At 37.7% G+C, this 11,464-nt stretch overlaps 1 protein-coding gene across 11 annotated transcripts in view; it reads right to left on the bottom strand.

Moving 5' to 3' along the window:
• Positions 1-2,644: 2,644 nt before the first annotated feature.
• IFT80 (intraflagellar transport 80) overlaps positions 2,645-11,464 on the bottom strand; it is a 54,733-nt gene continuing 45,913 nt past the window's right edge. For 5 of the 11 annotated variants that reach the window (XM_074592937.1, XM_074592945.1, XM_074592938.1 and 2 more), the window contains 6 exons: positions 11,058-11,229; positions 10,645-10,662; positions 8,228-8,317; positions 7,957-8,129; positions 6,704-6,827; positions 2,645-3,879 (listed from right to left, as the gene is read on the bottom strand). In XM_074592937.1, coding sequence (XP_074449038.1) covers positions 3,766-3,879; positions 6,704-6,827; positions 7,957-8,129; positions 8,228-8,317; positions 10,645-10,662; positions 11,058-11,229 — 691 coding nt within the window. In that variant the 3' untranslated portion in view covers positions 2,645-3,765. The remainder of the gene's footprint in view (positions 3,880-6,703; positions 6,828-7,956; positions 8,130-8,227; positions 8,318-10,644; positions 10,663-11,057; positions 11,230-11,464) is intronic. The other 6 variants (XM_074592942.1, XM_074592947.1, XM_074592944.1 and 3 more) reach the window with 3 other exon arrangements.

The raw sequence follows: 11,464 nt of genomic DNA, 5'->3' as shown, positions 1-11,464 counted from the left end.
CCTTCACTGACCGTTCATTGCAGATGTGTCTACCCCCAAAAAAACCTTAATTCCTGAAAGAGTAATCATTTGCAATGGTCTATTTCTCTCCAATCACTTAGTGAAAGCTCAAAGACATCTCCTAGCTTATTTACATTGTTAAGAAGCAGGGTCTCCATCATCATGTGCCTGCTTTTCATTTTACTAGGCCGAGGGGAGCTCCATCACCAGGCAGATTACTCCCATTTCCAAGCACTTCTTCCATTTTTTCCACACCTCAACGTTTAAAGTGGGAAAAGCAGCAGATACCAGTCCCTTGCAAACGAGCATTAGCTTTTCAATAGCTCTTTTTAGCCCTAAGACAGCGCAAATTACGTGGGAGAATCTTTACTGGCGTATTTGTGTGCTGCTTGTGTCACGGTTAAACTGACTGATGAATCCTGCAGGCTTCAAAAGCTTGCTGTTGCAGGAAGGACAGACAGCATTCTGGCAAAATATGGGATTAATATCTTGCCAAAACGGTGCCTTCTGTTTTAGAAATGATGAAAATCCCCAGTTAATTTTTTCTTAAAAGTTAAACTGTAAAGGAGCTTATCATTGCTGTTAGGGGGACCAAACCAAACTCGCTGGGCTTACGCTATTCTTCAGGCAGATTTACCAGATATGCCCAAAAAATCAAGTCCAGGCCAGCACCAGGCCAGTATGATACAGCCCTCAGCTTGCTCCACTGCTCGAAAAGGAGTGTATTTCACAGCTTTGAGGCATTTGTCATTGCTAAGACTTACTCTGTCAGTGTTAACACCAGCTTGTCGGTTCCTATTTTGCTTCTTTGGGAATCAGAAGTACCAACACATTGAAATTCAATGGATAGCGCTTCTTTCCCACCAGCTTTTACTTTTTACCATTCACTATTCAATAGGGTTTACATATTTTCTGGTTAAAAAGCAAAGGCTACGTCTCAGAGGATTGCAGGACATTTTTTGTTACCTGCGATAGCGAGTTTTACCTTTTAGCGGCATGCAGGTTGGTAGGTTTGGATGAAATCCCGCTGCCGCTCAAGGCAGAGCCCGTGAAGCCTCCTCCAGCTGCGCTCCCCGCACACACGCGTCTCGCTGGACTCCCGTCTCCGAAACCTCCACCAAATCCTATCTGGGCAGTTTCCGTTAAATTCAATGAGCGCTGCACAGCTTAATCTTGTACTCTGCTTTGCAGGCTGATTCCTTTGCATTTCAGCAGCCTTTCCCACCCGTCCCAGTTTCCAGCAGGGATGAGGATGGTCTCCTTACAGCTGTCTGGGTCAGCAGCTAGGGCTCAGCCAAAGAGATGGCTCGGTCCTATTGCCAGTTTGCACGGGCCTGCTGGATGACCACAGGCAAGAGACTTCATCTGTCAATAAGGGAATAATAACACTGGCCACCTTCATCAAGTGCCATGACATTTATTAATGTTTATTGGTTTGGCGTTTGAAAGCCTTTAAAGTGGTGATTCGCCAGCCTTTCCGCTGCCTGAGTGCATTATGGACATTAACTTCTTCGAATCCAAAACCCAGCTCTGCAACATGGCTAAATACATTACTCCCATCTGCAGACGGAAAAAACGAGGCACAGAGAGGATCCACAAACAGAATCAAAACTCCCAGACACGCTCAAACACCAACCTCTTTTCTCCTGTTACCTCTCTTCTCCCTCAAAGACGCTCTTACGACACAGCTCCTGGCCTCTAGTACAAATGCGATACACCCCCAGGATACCAGCACAAAAATACCTTGGACTGGCCAGACGGCACCTTGCTTGAAATGGAAATTGCGACGTGTAAAAACCCTGCAACAATTCCAGGTAAGCCACATAAGAACGTTTTCTTCTCAGAATATTCTGAAATTTACATTTCATACCCAAGGTTAGAACTGTGCCAGGTTACCCGCGTATTAGAACCTGATGAAAATAAACAGTGCTTTCTCAAAGTATTTGGTTCGCTTTGTTTTCACAAACACAAACACAGTAGTTGTTCAGCACTGGCTGTGCGTGGAAAAAATGAGATCTGATCAGTGATAAATACCTTAAGGTCTTTATTGTGAACAAAACCTACAAATACGACACCTCTCATTAATACCAAGACATGGAGAGCCAGCTTGAAGTACTGCGGTATCACTTTCTGTGGATGACACTGACATCACCCTGAAGGACAGACAGTCGAAGGACACCTTCGCAAGCGCAGCATCCATTCCACTCTTTTATCTCAGGCTTTGCAATGGTTAATTGTTGCACCAGGCCTTTTTAAGAAGGTTAGTGAATTTGCTGCCTCTACTGTACTGGACCAAGAAGAAAAGAGCAAGATTGAACCGAGACCCTGAACTTTGTATCCCCACTAGACTGATCTTCAAAAAATTGCTTACATTGCATTACAAATCTGAGCAAGGCTTCATAAATTTAACATTAAACGCTCGCCATTAGTGATATTTTGGGCTCAATTCTGGAACTAGTAAGTGCTTTCTGCAAGTCAGTGGAAGGTGAAGGTGTTCACTTTGCCACATGTCAGTACACCAGAATACTGCGGAGCTTCAAATGAGCTACATCAAAATTATTGTTTTATTTAGCAGTCAGGTAAATCAATGGAGATCACCTAATGCATCACTTATTAGATACATTTAAAAAAAACCCCACAACCGAACCTTTATTTGTTTTTATTAAGAAATTTAGGAACTATGCAAAAAAGTGTCATAAAATGATTTACAAAACAGAAATTTGCCAGATATACAGATAGTGAACATTTTGACGGTAACATCTGAAAGATACATATTATACAACATCAATTACAAATAACCTGCTTACATATTTATAATGCACAGGGCTTTTGCAAAGAATATCTAACATATGCAGCCACTTTCCTGTGTAAAACAAAGAAAAAATGAAATAACATAAGTGTAAATACAATATTTTCAAATCAAGTGCTATGGGCAGAAAAAATACGCAAAAAGCTCTTCCTTATTTTAAACGAGTATGACATTTTAACCTTAAGGAAGCTCTCAATATTGTTGTCAGTTATACATGTTAGATGCTACAAAACCAACCAACGATGCTGTTTGTTACTGCAAACAACATTCAAAGCACATTCCATGATATTTTAAACAACTGACATTATCTCAGAAAATACCCTTTATTGCTAAATAGTTTGCTGCAGTGACAAACCTGAATTGCTGAAGTAATCTGAAATCACCTATTAAAGAACTTGCCAGTACATATGTACGAGCAGAAATACGGATTACTGTAACCGTGAGTGAAATATTCTGCTGTGCTTTATAGGCGCAAGCTCCTTTTTTTAATTTTCAACACTTACAGTTTGCTAAATTTGTTCTAGGGCAACATAAACAAGTCTTTTCAGAGGTCCCCGAGGTTGCAGAAATAACCGAACCACTTAACTAGGTGCTGGCTGAAATAGGGAAATCAGTACTTAATTGGAGGCAACCAAGGTTAAATAAGTTTAATGGCAATAAAAATTTAAAAGCCACTAATGGAAAGACAGTTAATTCCCCTTTTTTTCTCATACACGTATTATGGGCTACAGTGTAGCTACACACTGGAGCTAGGGCATCAGAACATAAACCCAGCTCCAAATGAGACTGTAGTAAATAAATAATTCTGCCTGTCATGCAACAATTAACAAGAAATACACCAATTCTCACTTCTGTTCCCCGCAAAATGTTTGCTGCGGCTTTTTTTATTTATATTTGTCAAAATATGCCAGTACAAAATATTCAAGAAGCACTTACGAAGGTGACCACAAGGACAGTTATTGCTGTACGGTTACACTAGCCCTCACTGCGGGACTGGCTGCTGCTCGTTCTCTTTCTTTAGCTATTTCCATCTCTATTTTGGCTTTGATTTTATTCCAATCAACTTCCAGCTGTAAGAACAGAAAAGAGAGTATGCAGAGGTCAACTAACATTACATAGAGAGGTCAAACAGGTAGATAGTCACTGACAGGACAATTTGAAGTTACAATTACAAAGTGACCATATTAATCCTTATATAGTTCTTTCTGTGTAAGTGACAACTTATACAAATGGAATGTATGAAGGCACAGTTGAGTTCTAACAAACTGAGCTTTCCACCTTTAAAATAAAACAAGCTTGATACATTTTAACAAATACTAATACATCTCATTGTGTCTGGCAAAAAAAACATTGAAACACGGAAATAACTTGGATCGACTTGCATCTAATTTAAATGTAATGACATCTGTGTCCTATTACTGAGAATACAAGCCTTTATCAATAATATATGCACTGATGTCTTTTGACTGCACCTAAAGTCCACCAAGTAAACTGATAGCATAGTACACTAGTTATCTGATATAACAGAAATCAGATTTCTGCTTTAAATTTGTCTTCTACATCAATAAATGTTTTAGCTTTATCTTGGTGTTTCTCCAGCTGCAGGGAATCGTCATCTTCTGGCTGTATTCTATTTCAGTGAAACTTCAGACAATAGATATAATACAATATCCGTGGTACAGAGGGGTATAATAGTTGTCTTTCTTTCCAAAAATGCTTGACAAGGAAGAATGGATCATGGTGCATTTGATGACTATGAAAACACGTCCAAAAACTGGGCAAAAGTGTAATTGCGAAGTTCAGATTCATTGCTGGAGAATTAAGACTGTCAAAGATGGGATGGGAAAAAAAATCTCAAGTGCTGCACGGGGAATTTTCAGAGTAGCTGTTACTCTGTTAACTAAGTCATGAAATAACAAGGAAGATTCTCTGTGAGGGAAGATGTAACTGCAATACCCACACTCTCATGTGAAAAGGTTAATCCCTCAATTCAGAATGCATTTACTGGGTCCAGGTGCTTTGGATCTGATGACTGAAATCTTTATGGAGCTCTAAGAAAGAATGTGTTTGCTTTAACAGATGTCACACAGATGCTAAACATACCACATACAGGGCTAATTCTGCCATCTAGCCCAGAGAGCTACTTGCCAGTGAAGCCAACAACCCTTGCCAGTGACACCTAGTAACTGCCAAGATGTGGATTTTCAGTATACATACTAGGTTCATAATACCTTATATATAAAGATGTGAGATATAACAACTAAGCACATTGTTTAGATTCCGTATCTGATTGCAGATCAGTGGTCTCAGCTGCAGCATAGAAAAGACGTAAGAACTCCCTACTTAAGCCTGAAGGAGTTTTAGGTGGTGAGAGGGAAATTGAGACCCCTTTTCTTTTTTCCTTCCCTGAGAAGGAATAGCAGCACAGTATCTTGCTTTTCTGTTTGATGCCCTTAACATTTCCTTCCAACTTGGCTGTATGAGTCTAACAGGCTGCATTAAGAAGTTAGTTACCACCGTAACCAAGAGCTTAAAATCCATTTCATTCAGTAGGTTCTCTCCTAGTTTCAGATCCAGCAGAGAAGACCCAGAACATGGATGCAGAATACAGCTCAGGGACTTCTTTACTCCAGGAACCTTCTACAGTCTGAGAACCAAGTTTCAAGACTGAGTTTAAAAAACTCAGTGAAACAAGCTCCACTCGCATCACACAAGGTGTTATTGCTTAGGAACCCTTCCAGAAACTACGGCTTTCTTGATGATTTAAAGACAAGACGGTATTATCTAAAAAGTCTCTTTCAGATGCGTCAAGGGACCAACATTATTTTTGCTCCATAATGGATTTAAAATATGTAGAAGACGTAATTCCAGCACAGCAGCTGAAATTGTTGCATGGTAAGAGTGCTTGGAAACTGTTATGTTATTTTTCTGTATTTTCTAGGTAAAGTACTGCAGAATGCTTCATTGTGGGGCTGGATATTGTGCAAAATTTTATTCTTGTTTAGGAAATGAAACATCCCTAGAAGTGCTAAAAGCTAATGACTTACATTAGAAATTGAGCTTTCTTGAAAGCGTAATGGGCACTGTCCAGTCAAAGGATCTGAGCTAACAGCTTGGATGTATTTCCTGATCCATCAGCTACAGTGGATGAAAGGATCTGACACAGTTAAAGTACACGTCTCTTTTCACAGTTTCACCTTCAGAACGCTTAGGAACAGCGAGAGGAAGAGCAGGAAGGACATAAGGGCTGCTCAGTGGAATTGCTCTCCAATGTGCACACACAGGTGCCTTGCCTAAGGGGCGCAGAAGCACCCCAGTGGAATCTAAGATACTTCCAGCTTATGAACTGCAAGATCTGTCTGTCCTCAGTCTTTAAGATCGTGAAATGCTAATAAATTGAAATGACCTACTGATGATGGAGAGGGTTTCCAGAGGTTTGATGAAATTGTATATTTAGCTATTTATCATATTTGGCAGAACAGTTCGTAGTTCACTCTTAATATATATCTGGATACCTTCAACATTTGTTATTGTTGCTGTCCATAAAATTACATAAAAATGTTGAAGACATTTAAGAATTACACATCCAACCATACTAAGGTCTAGCTCCCTGTTTATAGAAAACAACTGTGCCTTCATTTGTATAATCCTTGCCAGGTACTAAAGATATACATTCTGTATCTGTGCGTTCAAATAAAACACATGCGCAACTATTACTAGCCAAGTAGCCACGTTAAGCGATGATCTTTTACTCAGATGTAAAATCTTAAGATTTGTGTCCACATTTGAACCAAAGAAGGAAAACGTGAGAGCAATTCCCCCCATACCACCCCAAACTGGCTACAAAGAACAGGCTGACCTAAAGCTGCAGGAATAATCCTGAGGAATACTTACACCTTCTGCATATTGCAAAAATCTTTTGTTCGTTTCTTTTTTACCAAAGTCCTCTAGGAACTTCTGTCGATAAGCCAGGACTGTGTCAACATGTGTCTTGTGCTTTACTGCTAGTTCTAGAGCCCTGGAATAAAACAGAAATGGGCTTGTCAAGCTATATAAATGCTCTGGCACAACTACAATCACCATCGTTTGCAAAACGATACGCTGAAAAGCGTGCGGGCTGCAGGCAAAGATTTCTAATCTATAGTGCCAAGCCGTTTTACATTAGTATCAATCACAGGGGGTTAAAAGTAGCCAGCGAAGGAGACTGTCTATTTTATGATGCGTGCTATGAAAAATATTCAACAGTTATTTCTGTTGACAACCTCATCACATCATTGGATTTTGATAACAGGAGTCTTTTTATTTCAAAGAAATAAAGCAGAATGGTTAGAGTTTAGCACTCTCAATATAAAAGGGCAAACCCAGTATTTTTTAATAACTTTATTACAGTCAGGAATCACTTCTGGACAGTGTCATAATACACATTTATGGCGTATGCTACACAGCATTTATGAATATTCTATAGGTGGGAAAGATCAGTCATTGGCTTGCATATATAATTGATTACTCCCACATCTGTTTTCTTCTCGATGGCATAAGGAATACTTATGTTTGATACACAGTTTTTAGACAATACTTATTAGGCAACATAATAAAAACCCCACAGATATGTGCAGGAAAAACAACTTTTTGCCTACAGTGATATGAATATAATAGCAGAGAAATTAGTAGTAAATGGCCTCAGAAGATTCTGTTAGAAAACGTGGGGTTTTGTTTAAAGGAGAAATTCCTACTTTGTTTTCTCAGGCCTAATTCATATTTCATCCACCTACACAGTGCTGGGAGTCTGAATCGCCACATACCTATTTTTAGCAACAAGACATTTCAAAACAGCCTTAATTCTTTGAGGGTCACATACAGTTTGAGGTATTGCTAAGGACTTCTCTGTGTTAACAATAATGAAAAAGCAGAATGTTATTTAAAAATACTTCCAAGCATGTTTTGGACTTTTATCACAGAATACTTGGAACTTCCAAATATGATACAAAACCAGTGACTTCTTTAGTTATTGTCAGGATATGATTAACTTAATTGTTTGGTAGGAAATTAGTCAGCTAAGTAACTGCAACAGAACAACTGATCGAAGTAATTTACAGGTTACCTCAGGAAGACTGCTTATAAACATATTGTGTTTAAAGAAATACTACCTATCCCAATTGTAAAGATTAATGTTGACTTGAATAGCTTGATAAATAAGGCCTGCTTGAAGTAGTAGGGTTTCAGCTTCTTGCGTGTTTCCACTGAACAGCAGTATATGAGCCATCCTCGACTCTTTTGATGGAAGATCTTTGATGGAATTGATATACTGAACTTTGTCAATCTGTTAACGAGATGTACAATAGTTTAACTAAGGGAAATTAATAAATAAATTTAGTTTTTCAACAACGTAACTGGAAATAAATAACACCATTTTCTTACCTCACCAATTGATGCATAGGCAATTTCTGCTGTAGCCATGTCTTTGTTGGCAACTGCCATAGCAGCTAAACATGCCCACATAGTTTGATCCTGAAATTTAAAAAAAAAGCAACTCCTATAACTTCAAATATTTATTATCATGCTAAAAATGACTTCTCAAAGGAAGTATACCAGTCCTGAAAATAATGTATAACAATACAACATTGCTCAGTATGCCATTTTTGGCACCGTGGTCTAAGTCCGTCCTGGTCTGAGGACCTCGACAAAGTCTCTTATTAGAAAGTCACTAAATTATTTCTCCGAACGCCTTCATTATAGAAAAGTTGATGTTGTGATCAGCTGAGACCGACAGTGTGGCTGAATACATCATTACTTTCCAGCATCTCAGCCAGTAATGAACTCTTGCCGCAGTACCACTTCACAACCTCATCATCCGTGTCTCTGTCGCTACTTGTGGGACTATGCTGGAAACCAAAGCACTGGTTGTAGTTAAAAAAATTATTTTAACCTGCCTAATCTCAATCTGGCTTCATGAACGACTGTACTGTAACCATGATGCTGACAATAGCACTAAACTGTACATTTATCATAAACATACTACAAATGAAAGAGGAAGGGGAAAAATTTACTTGACTGTAGAACCTGCTGAAAAAGAAATAAGAGTTTCAAAAGTTCTGTCTCCTTTGTGATGTTTTCAGTACATTTTATATTTAGAATTAACAATTAGAAAAACCTAGTGGTAAAAATATTAAACCTTTGTTTTCTATTTTCATTACTTTTGCATATTTATTTATTTATTTATTTTTACACAACCTTAAGGAAACCACGCTAACTCAGAAAAACCTTTAGCAAAATTCTGACATCTTGATATCTTCCCTTTTCAAGTCTGACAACATTATGACAAAGATATACTATTAAAAGATTAGCTAATATAGTTTAGGCTACCACATGAATAGGTTTTTAGAAGCAGCGTAGGATTACTATTGATTTAAATCAGAATAAACAGCTACACTGAGTATGCTCTAAACATTTCCCATGCCCTGTCTTACAATCGCTTTTGTACGAAACAAAACTGGTAAGACCTACTAAAGCCAATGAAATACAGTAACTCAGCCTGAGGCTGTGATTTCCCTATCACCATCTCTGTGCCTCTTCCTACTCTGGCCACATGTTCTTACTCTTTCCTATGATTCAGGACAAGATTAACCTTCCCACTGGTAGCCCAGGATTTGGGAGAATTAAAGTTGTTCAGAGAATCGAATGCTGGTAAAAATCTTTGTCACGTTCTCTTCCCACTTCCCTATTATCTAGAAAAATGGTGATAAAATGCTGAAAGCTCAGCCTGAAATTATGCAAGAGACCAAGTTTCTAGGAGTTTTTCACCAATATGTCTTGCTGTTCTCTCTTCAGAAAGATGGCCCATTTTGTTACTACTGGCTTTGAACTGTCTACCAGGGTTGCCAAAATCAACAAAACAGCCCTGTATCTCCGTGAAGAGTTTAGGAATCACGAAAGATAAACAAAGTAGTCAAGGCAAGCCCAGCTGTGATGGCTCTCTGTTTACTGAGCTGTAAGGGTATTCCAGGTCATCCCTCAGCCCAGGCAACACAAATTGTGAAATAGAAAGGATATTCACACCATCTAATTTAGGCCAGTTTAGATTACCTTCTGTCAAAGACAAAAACTTCCTTTTTTCATCAATGGAAAGGAAAAGTCTTCAAGGACCGAGATCTAGGTACCTAACTTAGATGCTTAAAAACAGATGATGTGAATACTCTTCACACAGAAAATAAAGATTCTGTTATAGTTTTTCTTGAAAGGCCTTCCTCACTTGTTGCCAGACCTGGAGTAATGAGGAAGAGCTCACAAAAAACGGACAGTGAAAAAGCATGATACCTATATTGGCATTTTATTAAAAAAGCACTGAAAATCTTAAACATTTTTCCTTTTAAGTATGATTAGACTCATTGGATGACGCTACCCGTAAGAACAAAGAGAATGCATGAAGAGTTTGACAAAGAAAATCCTTGAAAATTAGAAAATCTTCATATTCATCAGAAAGAAATAGTATTATGAATATTAGCACCCAATACAGATGTTTTATTTTTAAAGATCATGCATTTAGATTACTCAAAAACATTCACATAATACTGTATTTGAAATCCCAGTTCCACTGCGAAATACTGGAATAAAAGCTTAATATTAAAGGAGTAACGCTCAAAATAAAAATCATTATACAACCCAAATTATCTGGATATGTATTGTTTTAATAATACAAATACAAAATATTTTAAATAAACATTTAAGGTCATGATAACCAATGAAAATGCTAAACTCTTTTCTAGGAGTAAATGGGTGAAAGGAGGCGGGACTTGGGGAGATTTTTGTTTGTCTGTTTTAAAGACTGCCAGACTCACCTCATCTGTTGCTGTTGCCTAAATACATGCAAAAGAAAGCAAAGGAAAAAAGAAAAAAACAAAAACAAGTGAAATAAAATATGAAAAAATACTAGGCAACTGCATGTAGAGATGCAGATAATTTTTAAACGGTTATATTAAGGCCTACTGCTGAAAACATAAGCTTATTATTAAATTCTGTGATTACCTGTGTTCAATCCATCTGGACTTTGGTGTGAATAAAAATAAGATTTTTTTATTATGTGCAATGAAAATTATGAAGTTATGTATATGTGTATTATGTAATTATGAAAAATGTATCATTTTTCATGACCAGCCCCAAAATAATCAGCAACAAAGTAGAAAAATGGAAATGAGATGTAACACCTGATATGCAATTATCATTATTAAATTTCCCGATAATTAGCATTTACCTTGACAAAGCGACACAATCTGACAGCATCTTCCCATTTAGAACTACTAACATATTCATGAAGAATCGCAGGATAAGGTGAAATATTAAGGTGAATAAGTGAACCATCTGCTCTTCTAATTGTTATCTGATTTCCTACAAAATGTACAATCTGCGGATTTTTGCTAAATTCACTAGGTAGAGAAAGAAAGATAAGTTAATATTCACTTCTTTCTTATGGAAAGAACGTTAGGAATTAAAAAAAAAATATCTTTGTTTCAAAACTACAACATGATTGTACTTTGTTTTCAGAGCATATAAAACTCTAAGCACCCAGTTATTCAACAGTTCTATCCAACAGGTAGTTGTAATGTTCTCTAAAAATAAAATTATAGTTATGCACATTCACAGACTGTAAGGAAAATGCAA

The sequence above is a fragment of the Larus michahellis genome, chromosome 6 (genome assembly GCF_964199755.1).
Source record: "Larus michahellis chromosome 6, bLarMic1.1, whole genome shotgun sequence".
Taxonomy (NCBI): domain Eukaryota; kingdom Metazoa; phylum Chordata; class Aves; order Charadriiformes; family Laridae; genus Larus; species Larus michahellis.
Note: the sequence above shows the minus strand (reverse complement) of the source record. Positions and strands in the feature narration are given on the sequence as shown.